A 12,886-nucleotide genomic window follows, 5' to 3' on the forward strand; every position below is an offset into this window, starting at 1 on the left:
GCTCTACCGCCCGACTGGGAAATAGTCCCGCTTCTTTGCCTCCTGGGAGTTGTAGTTTCCTACTCGCTTTTCTGTGCCCAAACAACGAGAGCCAGGGACTACAATTTCCACAATCCACTGGGATGAGAACGGGGTGGGGGTGCTTTCAAAGCGCGTCCCGCCACCACTTAAGTGTATTTTGCCTATTTAAAGTTTAAAGCGGTTTTTTGTTCAAATAAGTGAGCCCCAGGTATAAATGTGTTGTTTCTTCTCATCCGTTTACAGCCGACGGTGATAAACTGTAGAAAACAAAGTTTCTGGAATTTTGGAGTAACGAACGGCCCATTCTGGGAAGCTGCAGTAGCAGCACTGACATTTAATGAGCTCTTACTTTGTACTAAAGCGAATTCATATACATTATCTCACGTAATTCTCACAGAGGTCTTGCGAAGTGGATATTATTTCCCACTTTGCACATAAATAAACAAGAGCACAGACGGGTGAGGTGACTTACCCAAGGTCACGCGATTAAGTGGAGTCTGATACAATTCCTTGTCTAATTCAAAATCTTAGATTCAGTTTCTTTCTGCCCATACAGGAAGACTATAAAATCTCCAAAAGCCACAGGATTTTCTTCACGCCATGGGCGCCTCCCTCCCGCCACTGCCACCCCAATCTGTTTATTTAACTATTGCAATCAGCCACACAAAATGTCTTCTCCGACTTTCCTTTTCAGGATCTAAACAATTTATGAGCATTTTTTTTCCCTTTTATTGAACTCTTTAAGGAAAAAAAAATCCCTTTCAGGGTAGCCTTCACCTCTTTGTACCCTTGGCATCTGCTTAAACACTAAGGTGAATGAGGTCAGTGATTTGTATGACCTCGCAGTGAGGACTTATTTGAGGGATGTTTTTATTTATTTCGATAACTGAGACCGCCAGAATTAAAGAGTGCACTGAACGCAAAAACGGTTTTGTTCGAGAAGACAGAGTTGGGGGGCAATGTACAAAAAAAAAAAAAGGAGCTCTTGGTATGCTCTTTTGAGAATAAAGCCTCAAGGCCATTTCACTAAAAAAAAAAAAAAAAAAAAAAATGGGGTGGGGCACAACCAGGAGCCAAAGATCTGTGCCTTGGAGGAGTGTCTCTGGCTTACACCTCGCAAGATGTGGGCCAGCTCAAGGGAGGCAGGCGTGTGCTACAGCAGGGATTTTTTTCTTGGGGATGAGAAAAGGGTCAATTTGGGATTCTCTACTGCTAAAAGGTGGTAAATAGTCCCAAGGCAGCTTTCTGGAGAAGATGGGAAGAGACACTCTTCCCAGAGCCCAAACTGCAATGTATCTTTGGGGAAAGCCATCCCAATTTGGATGTATACTAAGGAAGAGAATTTCTCATGTTCCTGGTAAAAGATTGGTAAATGTAGCAGAGATGTAAGGTGCCCCTTTTACCTTTCCTTCTCCTTTTAATTTTCTTCCTCAATAAACCACATTCTTTCCCAATATCCTTAATGGTTACAACTGTGACAAGGGCTGTCCGGAACTGGATAGTTCCTCTGTATAATATTGATTTAATCTTTATTAATAAACTTGCACACTTTTACATCCTTACTTTATAGATGAACAGCAGTCTCAGAAAATTTAAATAACTTGCCTAAGATCACACAGCTAAATAAGTAGCAGAGTTGGGGTTTGAACCTAGATCTGTCTGACTACAAAACATGACACTATACCACCTATGCATATGGTTTGTAGATACCTCAAATATGTGTCCAAAGCCAAACTTAATTCTCCAATATTTCCCCTGCCCAAAGTTATTTATCCTTCTAGGTTCTCATAGTTCAGAACACCACTGTTTATCAAGATGATCAAGCTAAGAACCTTGGAATAATCTTGAACTTCTTACTCTCACCACCTTCATTGCCTCACACACACTCACACACTCATCTACTCACCTCTACTTTTTTTTCAAAAGTCCATCCCATCCTATTACTACTTCAGATTAGCCTCACATCACTTTCCGCCTACACTCTTAATAGCATCTCACCTCATCTGTCTGCTTCCATTCTTGTTTTCTGGTTTATCCAAGCCACATATTTATGGACATAATGTTATACCATGCAGAGATAATACCTCATTTATCTAGCAGTCAATCTTTCAGCTGACTCAGCCTTCTAAATCATGGCCTAAGACACCTATATGAAAAGATACTAGAGGGGCACCTGGGTGGCTCAGGCAGTTAAGCGTCTGCCTTCGGCTCCAGTCAAGATCTCAGGGTCCTGGGATTGAGCCCCACATCGGGCTCTCTACTCAGTGGAGAGTCTGCTTCTCCCTCTGTGCTCTCCCCCCACCTCTCTCAAATAAATAAATAAAATCTTAAAAGAAAGAAAGAAAAGGTACTTGAAAACCCTAAATAGCAATTCCAAACCCTATGCCATGGAAAAACTGAGGCTGTCAAAGATTCTACTGGATTCTTATTTGAAAGGAGTTTCACAAGCTTAGTTGACACTTTACAGCCTACGGCAGGTTGAGAAACAGTAAGATTCAAAACAGGCGGAGCACTGCTGGAGGAGAACCATTTAAAGGTTTGCTGCTCAAAATCCGGACTCTGGTCCAGCAACATCTGTGTCACCCAAGAACTTGCTAGAAACTCAGAATCTCAGACCCCATCCCAGACCTGCTGAATCAGAATGTGCATTTTAACAAGATCCCTAGGTAATGTGTAGGCACATTAAAATTTTAGGTGCATTGATTTAAGCAAATTAGATATTTGAAAATCAAACTCTACAACAACTTGGGGGCGATTAATCATGTTTCCATTAAGACCTACATAGGCATCTTTTAAAAATAAGCCTTGTTAAAGATTTTTAGATGACTGAATTGCTTTTTAAAAAAGTTTGTATCAGGACATGCCCATTAAATTTTTCTAAGGCAGTGGTTGAGAATTGGGGTATTGATTGAAGGAGAAATTGCCACTATCCATGCTAAACCCTATTTATATATACTATTCTCTAACCATCAAAATCTAGGTATGTCCACAAGTATCTCACATTCATGATGTTTTTGGAGAAAAAAAGCTAGTGGGGAGTATTTTTAAATCTTTACACCAAATTAGCTCTAAGGTAGAGGACAATGAATCTCTGGAGGTCAAAGTGTCCACTGTAATCAATTTCTTAACGTAGTATGTAAATATAAATTTTTATATTTTTTAATGTTTAAAAACATATTTAAAATTCACTCACTCTGAACAGAAGAGGCAATTATTTGTTACAGCCTAGGGTGATAAAATTTCTCCGGATGTTACAGAGTTTAATTAAAATACTTAGTAAATGAAAACTAGATGGGGGTGGGGGAAAGGAGTGTTCCTAGCATTCCAACTGTGTCTTTAAATGCCTGGGAACCATTATTATTATTTGTAATATAATACAAATTAACTTCTGCTAAACCTATAGATGAACTCTCTGAAAACCCCTCCTTAAGTTGGAGACTCCTTGTACATATATTTCTCCTGCCACTGTTAAAGGAATCAGTTTATATTTTGATTATTATGTGAGAGTAATATAAAGTCTGTTGCTCAAATGATCTGTTCTCAAAAAAAAGAAAATTCACAAGTGATATGGAATTCCTCTTTGTATATGCTGAAGAGAATTGAAAACATACATCTACACAAAGACTTGCACATATTCATAACAGCATTATCCATAGTGGATAAAAGTGGGAAAAATCCAAGTGTTCATTAACTGATGGATAACCAAATGTGGAATATTCATACAATGGAATATCATTCATTGATGAAAAGGAATGAGGTAGGTGCTGATGCATGCCTCAAACATGAATGAGCCTTGAAAATATGCTAAGTGGAAGAAACCAGTCACAGAAGACCACACACATACTGCATGGTTCCATTTATACGAATGTCCAGAATAAGCAAATCTATAGAGATAGAAAGCAGATTGGTGGTTGCCTGAGTCTGGGAATGGAGCAAAAATTGACTGCAAATGGGTATGAGGGAACTTTTTGGAGTTAGAATGTTCTAAAACTGGATTGCCATGACAGTTGCACAACTCTATACATTTGCTAAACATTGTGGAACTGTACATTTATAATGGGCAATTTTTTGGTATGTTAATTATACTTCAATACAGATGTTGACAATTTTAAAAATTATAAATTCCACCCCAAAAAGAACCCCGCACAAAACAAGAAATAAGAATATAGGTCAAGTTTATTGTGTGGCATCACACACGTATACCTGGCATATTGCCTCATAAGACATATGTGTACCCTGGTTTGAAAATCATGGCTCTGAGGTGTCCCAAGCATATTTATTCCTCCCATGTTTGACAAAAAAGAGATATGCACTTAACTCACTAACAGCATCCCAGCAACCATATTGCCAAAGAGAAGGCTGAAGGAAAAGAAATTTTAAAGTAATAAAATGGTTTTTTGTCTTGGGTAGTATAAAGATGGACTGGCATCAATGTGTTTTTCTAAGCTTATCAGTGGTCAAGCTCATTATTTACCTGACACTGAAAAATAATTCATGGTGGTTCAGTTATATTACAATGATAGCAATTCCTCTTTATGAAATGAAATGTATAAATATATATCTCAAAGTTTTAGTTTTTATTCATCAAATATATCAATGACCATTTATATCAACCATTTTTTCCCTCCCAAATCCAAGCATATGTGAAAAGTTAGTATAGGCTAACTGAACTAAACACCAGACAAAAACTTTTATTGGAATATTTTATTTACATTTTATATTTAAAGAGAATCAATACAAATCGGGAAATATTTACAGCATTTCAAATCAGTGTACAAGAATGCAATGGTTTTGTCCATTCTACATTTAGCAAACAAAAATACATGTCTGTTCAGCTTTTGCCTAAATTCTGCTGGAATTTGCACTGGAAACACAACTTTAAAACCAAGATAAGCCACACAGAATACAAATAAAGTGCATTTTTAAGTAGCTCTATTTTACTTTGGTGGATGAAAGCTTCAAACTTTATATTAAGGCACCTGGAATTCTCCCCACCCCCCCAATTCTTTTTCAAACACCAAGAAAATGCGTTCACAAAATTTATAGCTATATGGACAAATTTTAGTTTACCTAATGTAATTTTAGCCCATTTAGGTAAAATGTAAACTCAATTTTCAAAGTTGACATTGGAAAACATTTTCTACAGACTGATTTCTGCAGACTAATTCATACACAAAGATCAATTACCAATTTTTGTGTGACTTACTCTATCATTTTCAAATAGTATGATAATTTATATACTCTGCTTTTGAAAATCCCATAATTTTGAGAAATAGTTATACAGCATTTTTATAAAGAATCTTATGGCTATAATCTTATGTCAAATTGGTGTCATTGATATACCAATCAATCCAGTCCAGTCCATATTCTCTGATAAACTATGCTCAACACTCACATGAAGTACATTTAGCCTAATTTTTAAAAACAAGAAATTGTTAAAATGAGTATTTTGCTTTAATCTTGTTCTATCAACTTAATGTAGCCTAGAGAGACATTTCATGAAGTACTAGCCTAAGTTTGCATTGCTTTTTACATTACAATTCCAGATCAATATAAGCACCTGGAGAAAAACCCTGACACATATAGCCCAAGCTAAAATAGTAGTATTTTTAATTAAGATACTATCATAAAATAAAGTGATTACAGCTATTCCACATTTTAAAAGCAACATGTTTTTATAAGAAAATTGTTATAAATGAAAAACATGACTACTTGAAGAGAGTTTTAAATGTTTAAAAATGTTGCTATCACTACCAAGAGGACACTTGCCTATGAAAAACATTATGTTTGTGGGAAAAAGTTAATAGATTGAATATTTTAAGTAATTTAACTATAGCATTATAGTAGTCATCTCAGCACTTTCAGTATCATTCTTATTTAATTAAGTTTATCCAGTTCATTAATAGTAAACTAGCCCTGATTGGCAGTTCTGTTATTATTAAGGTTTCAAGTTTTCTATTGACACAGATTTTATGATTTAATTTCTCGAACAACAGTCTCTTGATCAGGAGTTTCATCTTCTTCAAAGGTTGGGTTGTCAACATGAGGAACAACATCCACTGCCACGGAACTTGCCTCATGGTTTACTAGCTGGAGATTTTCATCTTTAAAAAGAAATGGCAATTTTAGGATGATTTAATCCCTCTCTTAAGACAAAATTCAACACTCACATCTAAGAAACCTTTCTTGTCTATCATACTCTGATCATTATACTCATTCCCTATTCCTTTAGTAATTATATGACTTAGGCTATGTCTTACACAAGGCATATATGACCTTATTAAACTGATTTACAATTACTTTCTTTTATTCACATGTGTGTTTACCTAGATTATAGCCTCCTTAAAAGCAAAAGTTATGTCTTCTGCTGCTTTTTCATCCTTAAACCTGGCTTCACATTTCAATCACCTAGGTGCTTTAAAAAATACCTATGCTTTTTCATATGCACAGATAGATACACAGACTTATAAAGCAAACAAACAGGAAGGTAGAAGGAGTTCCCCAAAAGGAGTACAAACAGTAACAGATGAACATAGTTATATAACAGAGGAAATATAGAACCATCCTGAAAACAGTGGGGAAGAAAAGAACTTAACCTAAGTAACTTAGGAAAACAGTATTTTGACTATATCCGATAAGGCTAAAAGCAAAAAGGACACTTGTTAGTGAAATTGTGAGTTACAAATAAGGAAAAGGGAAGGCCAGAATAAACTCTGTGGTGTTTAACTAGAATCAGATGTATCAGTATTGAGCTCACTGTTTTTCAGATAGAGAGACAGATGTATATAGATGTGTGTGTATGCATTTTTCTGAGTACGTACACTTATTTCCTAGCTTTGTTCACTGAAAGGGCTAATAGCAATGATACTCCCATAGCAATGATCATATCTAGTGCCCAGATCCTGGTTTTGAAGTACTGTTCTCCAAAAAAGCCACCCTCCCCCGAAATGGATGATTCTAGGGCTAGGGCAAGGAGAGTACAAGATTAACCCCTTGTAACCTAGAGGTCAGCAAACTACAGCCTGCAAGTCAAATCAATAGCTTAAGAGTGGTTTTCACATTTTTAAAAGTTTGTAAGTCAAACATTTCCCCCTCCCAATGCAGCAGAGACTTATGGCCTTCAAAGCCTAAAATATTTACTATCAGACCCTTGACAGAAAATGTTTGCCAATCCCTGGCTTAGAACATCTTGTGGTACCAGAAAGTGCTCAAAAAAATAACGAAGCATGTTGAAAGAACACAGAAACCACCTTGAGGGAGTTCCCAATGACCAAATCTAGGACAATCTAAGCAATGAATAAATCACGAGAAAATTACAGAATAAAAGAAATATCTATGAGTCCATACTATTATATAAAAATAACTGAATAAATAGAGAAAGGATAGCTTTTCCTTAAAATAGAAGCTTAATTAATGTAGAAAGAGGGATGGAAATAGAAAATTATCATTTGGCACACAATTCAGTAATAATTATTGCAAGGAAAAAAACATCAATTGCTAAAATTAGTGGTTAAAAACATGAGAAACAGAACATTTGCATAGCCTCCAAGTGTCTCTCTATAAGATAATAATTACAAAGGGAAAAATAGTAACTTGGCAGACACTATCTTAAAAAAAATAGAAGCTTGGCAGACACTATCTTAACCAAGTAAGCAAAACCATCAGTAATAAGACAAGAACATCATGTGCTTCATTATATGCTAGGAGGCAGAGAAGGGCACAATATCACTTTGGTGGTATTCTTGTCAGAAATACACAATAGACAATGAATTTAATCACTGGGAAACAGACAAGTTCAAAGTGAGGGACATTCTACAAAATAACTGACCAGCAATTTTCAAAGTGTCCACGTCATGAAAGACTAAGGAACAATCACAGATTGGACATGAAAAAGACATGACCATTAAATGCAATGTGGACCTCTCAACAAATTGGGTGGAGAAGAAATATATCCAAACATAATAAAGGCCCTTTATGACAAACCCACAGCTAACATCATGCTCAACAGTGAAAAGCTGAAAGCTTTTCCTCTAAAATCAGAAACAAGACAAGGGTACTCACTCTTACCAGTTCTATTCAACATAGTACTAGAAATCATAACCAGAGCAATTAATCAAGAAAAAGAAATAAAAGCCATCAAAATGGAAAGGAAGAAGAGCAATTATTTCTACATGACATGACCTTATATCAAGAAAATGATTAAGACTCCACCAATAAGGCTGTTAGAATGCATGAATTCAGTAAAGGTGTAGGATACAAAATCAACATACAAATACCAGTCACATTTCTATACACTAACAATGAAATATTTGAAAGAGAAATAAAGAAAACGATTCCATTTATAATGACATCAAAACAATAAAATACTTATGAATAAATTTAACCAAGGAGGTAAAAGATCTGTCCTGAAAACTATAAGACATCGATGATATTGAAGAAAATACAAATAAATGGAAAGATATCCATGTTCATGAATTAGAATACTGTTAAAAAAAAAGTGTTCATATACCCCAAAGCCATCTACAGATTCAATGCATTCCCTATTAAAATTCCAATGGCATTTTTCACAGAAATAACAATCCTAAAATTTATATGGAACCACAAAGACCCTGGATAGCCAAAGCAATTCTGAAAGAACAAAGTTGGAGACACCATACTTCCTGATTTCAAATTATATTACAAAGCTACCGTAACCAAAACTAGTATACTGGCATAGAAATAGACACATAGACAAATGGATCAGAATTGAGGGCCCAGAAATAAGCCCATGTACATGCAGTCACCTAATATTTGACAAGGGAGCCACGAACACTCAAAAGGGAAAAGATAGTCTTTTCAGTAAGTGGTGTTGGGTAAACTGGATATTCACATATGGTAGAATGAAAATGGACCCCTATCTTACACCAGCCACAAAAATGAACTCTAAATGGATTAAGGACTTAAAGGTAAGACCTGAAACCATGGAATTCCTAGAAGAAAACATAGGGGGAAAGCTCTTTGACATTGGTCTAGGCAACAATTTTTTGTATAGGAGGTCAAAAGCACAAATCAACAAGTGGGACTACCTCAAACTGAAAAGCTTTGCACAGCAAAAGAAATAATCAACAGAATGAAGAGGCAACCTACAGAATGGGAGACAATATTTGCTTATCAGATAAAGGATTAATATACAAAATATAAAAGAAACCCCTACAACTCAGCAGCAAAAAAACAAGTAATCCAATTAAAAATAGGCAGAGGAACTGAACAGATATATTTTCAAAGAATACATACAAATGGCCAACAGGTACATGAAAAGATGATCAACATCACTAATCATTAGGGAAATGCAAATCAAAAACACAATGGGCTAATCACCTCACACTTGTCAGAATAGCTACTATCAAAAAGACAAGAGGTATAAGTGTTGGCGAGGATGTGGTGAAAAGGGATCCCCAGTGCATTGTTCATGGGAATGTAAATGGGCACAGCCACTATGAAAGATAGTATGGAGGTGCCTCAAGAAAATTGAAAGTACAAGTACCATATGATCCAGCAATTCCAGTTTGGGGTATATATGCAAAGGAAATGAAATCACTATCTTGAAGAGATATCTGCACTCCCATGTTCAGTGCAAGATTATTCACAATAGCCAAGATATGGAAACATCCTAAATATCTGTTGACAGATGAATGGATAAAGAAAATGTGATACACACACACAGAGGAATATTACTCAGCTATGAGAAAGAAGGAAATCTTGCCATTTGCAACAACATAGGTAGACCTTGAGGGCATTTGTGCTAAATGAAATAAGACAGAAAAAAGACAAATACTGTATGATCTCACTTATCTGTGGAGTCTTAAAAAAAAAAAAGCCAAACTCAGAGAGTAGAATGGTGGTTATCAGGGGCTAGGGGCTAGGGGCAGAGGGGATGGGGAAATGTTGATCAAAGGGCACAAACTCTCAGTTTTAAGATGACTAAGTTCTGGGGATCTAATGTACAGCATGGTGACTACAGTTAATAATACTATATTACAGACTTCTTAAAGTTTATACATTTTACTATACTTAGCTTTTTTAGTGTCTTATTACAGTATCATTGTCTATGTCCTTATGCTGTGCTTTTTATTCCCATGACTTATTCATTCTATAACTGGAAGCCTGGATCTCCCAATCCCCTTCCCGCATTTTACCCATCTCCCTCCCCTCTGGCAACCATCACTTTGTTTTCTGTATTTATAGGCCTGATTATGCTTTTTGTTTGTTTATTCATCTGTTGTTTTTTAGATTCCACATGAGTGAAATAATATGGTATTTGTCTTTTCCAGTCTGACTGATTTCACTTAGCATGATAACCTATAGGTCCATTCATGTTGTTGCAAATGGCATGAGCTTATCCTTTTTTACAGCTGTGTAATATTCCATTGTATTATATATACCACATCTTCCTTATCCTTTTGTCTATTGATGGACACTTAGGTTGCTTCCATATCTTGGTTATTGCAAATAATGCTGCAATAAACATAAGGGTACATATATCTTTCTGAATTAGTTTTTGTTTTCTTTGGGTAAATAGTAGTGGAATTTTAGATATACTTGAAAGTTGCTAAGAAAGTAGATCTTAAATATTCTCACCACATACACACAAAATTTATAATTATATGGTGAATTTGTTAACTAACCTTATTGTGGTAATCATTTTGCAAATATAGGTGTATCAAATCATGTTGTATACCTTAAACTTACACAATTTTATGTCAAATATACCTCAATAAATCTGGAAAAAAAAGAGTGAAAGGGAAATGCAATGTGGGATCCTGGGACAGAGAAAAGGACATTAGTGGGTCAATCGGTGAAATCTGAGTTCAGATCTCTCATTTGGTTAATAACATTTTATCAGTTAAATTCCTGGTGTTAATAATTATATATGATTATATAAGATGTTAACATTTGGAGAAGTTGAGTGAAGGGTATATGGGCATTATTTGTACCATTTTTGAAATTTTTAGTCAGGCTGAAATTATATCAAAATTAAAATTAAAAATTAAAAAAATACTTGTCTTGGGCCACACCCCTCATGGATTCTGATTTAACCATTCTGGGGAAGAGCCCAGGCATCAGTAATGTTTAAAGATTCTCTGAGTGATTTTAATGTGTAGCTAGGGTTAAGAACTAGGGCCCTTATTTAGTGGTTCTCAAAGAGTGGTCCCTGGACCTGCAGCATCAATATCACCTAAGGAACTTATTAGAAACAAAAATTCTCAGGTCCTCCTCCAAACCTATGGAGTCACAAACAGGTGGCAGCCCATCTGTTTTTTTTTTTTTTAATTTTTTATTGTTATGTTAATCACTATATTACATCATTAGTTTTTGGTGCAGTGTTCCATGATTCATTGTTTGTTCATAACACCCAGTGCTCCATGCAGAACGTGCCCTCCTCAATACCCATCACCAGGCTAACCCATCCCCCTACCCCCCTCCCCTCCAGAACCCTCAGTTTGTTTTTCAGAGTCCATCATCTCTCATGGTTCGTCTCCCCCTCTGACATACTCCCCTTTTCTTCCTCTCCTGTTTTAACAAGCCCTCTAGGTGACTTGATGCACGTGTAAGTTTTAAAACCCAGTGTTCTAACAGAACTTACTGCAATGATGGGACAAACAGACATGAACAAATCAATTATATGTTTGCAAAGTTATTTAAATCAACTATCACCACAATAATCAATAGCTAATGGGCAAGATACCCAAACTAGTAATATATAATCATAGATAAAATTAAAATCTACTCTATATGGTCATTCATTCAACATCTGTTTGAGTATCTACTACATGGCAGGCTGTTCTCAGTGCTGGGTATACAGTAGTGACTAATAAGACACTGTTCCTATCCAAAGGAATGTTTAAAAGTTTTAATACAATTCAGTACAATAAATGCAATAATGTAAGTTCTATGGAAGCAGACAGTAGGGTCACACATGTGAGTCAAGGGAGGCTTTTCAAAAGAGGTAAGTTTTAAAGGATGAACAGGAATTAGACCAGGCTTCCCCAGTTTCTTGGGAGAAGGAATGAGAGTGGAAGGAATGAGCAGAGAGAAAACAGTGGCTCAAATTATGACTGTGGAATTAAGGTTGGGTATTAGGAGATGGATTAAAGAAAGGGATACTGAATCAATAAGAAAGAGAGGGAAGAATCTAGGAGCTCCCTAGTTTCTGGTTTGAGGCACCTGAATGGGTGTTACTACCATTCATCCAGATAAAGAATATAGGGGGAGGAATTTGGATCATTTCATTTGCTTGTCATATTCTCTGCAAAAACTGTTCTATTTACCACCCTGCCTCACAAGAAGAAGAGAACACACAAAAAACGTAAATCAGAACTTTAAAAAAACAACAAGCCTAGCAATACAGTGAATTATCCAGTACACTCTCCGTTATCATCACTGAATTCTATTACCACACAGTTATGGAATCAAAAAAATCACCTGGGGCAAATAGACAATGATTCTCTATTGTAGGTAGAATAATCTACAGATTACTAAGATTCTTATGATGACTTTGTACTCCGGGAAATGTTTGAAGATTAGATTACAAGAAATATGAGGTGTATACTTGCATGAGAGTACTCCTCGTGACATCTTCGGGAATGATGTGTATGGTACTGATAAGTCTATACTGAGGATAAAGGCTTATGTCAATAGGAAGCTGAAACTCTCACAAGTCATCTTAATATCTAGTTTTCTTCTACTTCTATGCCAGGATTAGGTTATTTCAACATGAGGATTGAGAAAACCATCAAACCAACAAAAACCATGAAAAAGGTGGAAGTTAAAGAGAAGAAAACTAATTTCTGCATGAGGGTTTTCCCTTCCTAAGGAAGAAGGTAAC

The 12,886-nt window shown here is 35.9% G+C and overlaps 1 protein-coding gene across 2 annotated transcripts in view; it reads right to left on the reverse strand.

Moving 5' to 3' along the window:
- Positions 1-4,710: 4,710 nt before the first annotated feature.
- The window catches only part of RNF128 (ring finger protein 128), a 109,406-nt gene continuing 101,230 nt past the window's right edge, over positions 4,711-12,886 (reverse strand). The window contains exon 7 of one of the 2 annotated variants that reach the window (XM_027607520.1): positions 4,711-6,125. In XM_027607520.1, the coding sequence (XP_027463321.1) occupies positions 5,992-6,125 (134 nt within the window). In that variant the 3' untranslated portion in view covers positions 4,711-5,991. The remainder of the gene's footprint in view (positions 6,126-12,886) is intronic. The other variant, XM_027607521.1, reaches the window with a different exon arrangement.

This window comes from Zalophus californianus, chromosome X, assembly GCF_009762305.2.
Source record: "Zalophus californianus isolate mZalCal1 chromosome X, mZalCal1.pri.v2, whole genome shotgun sequence".
Lineage (NCBI taxonomy): Eukaryota > Metazoa > Chordata > Mammalia > Carnivora > Otariidae > Zalophus > Zalophus californianus.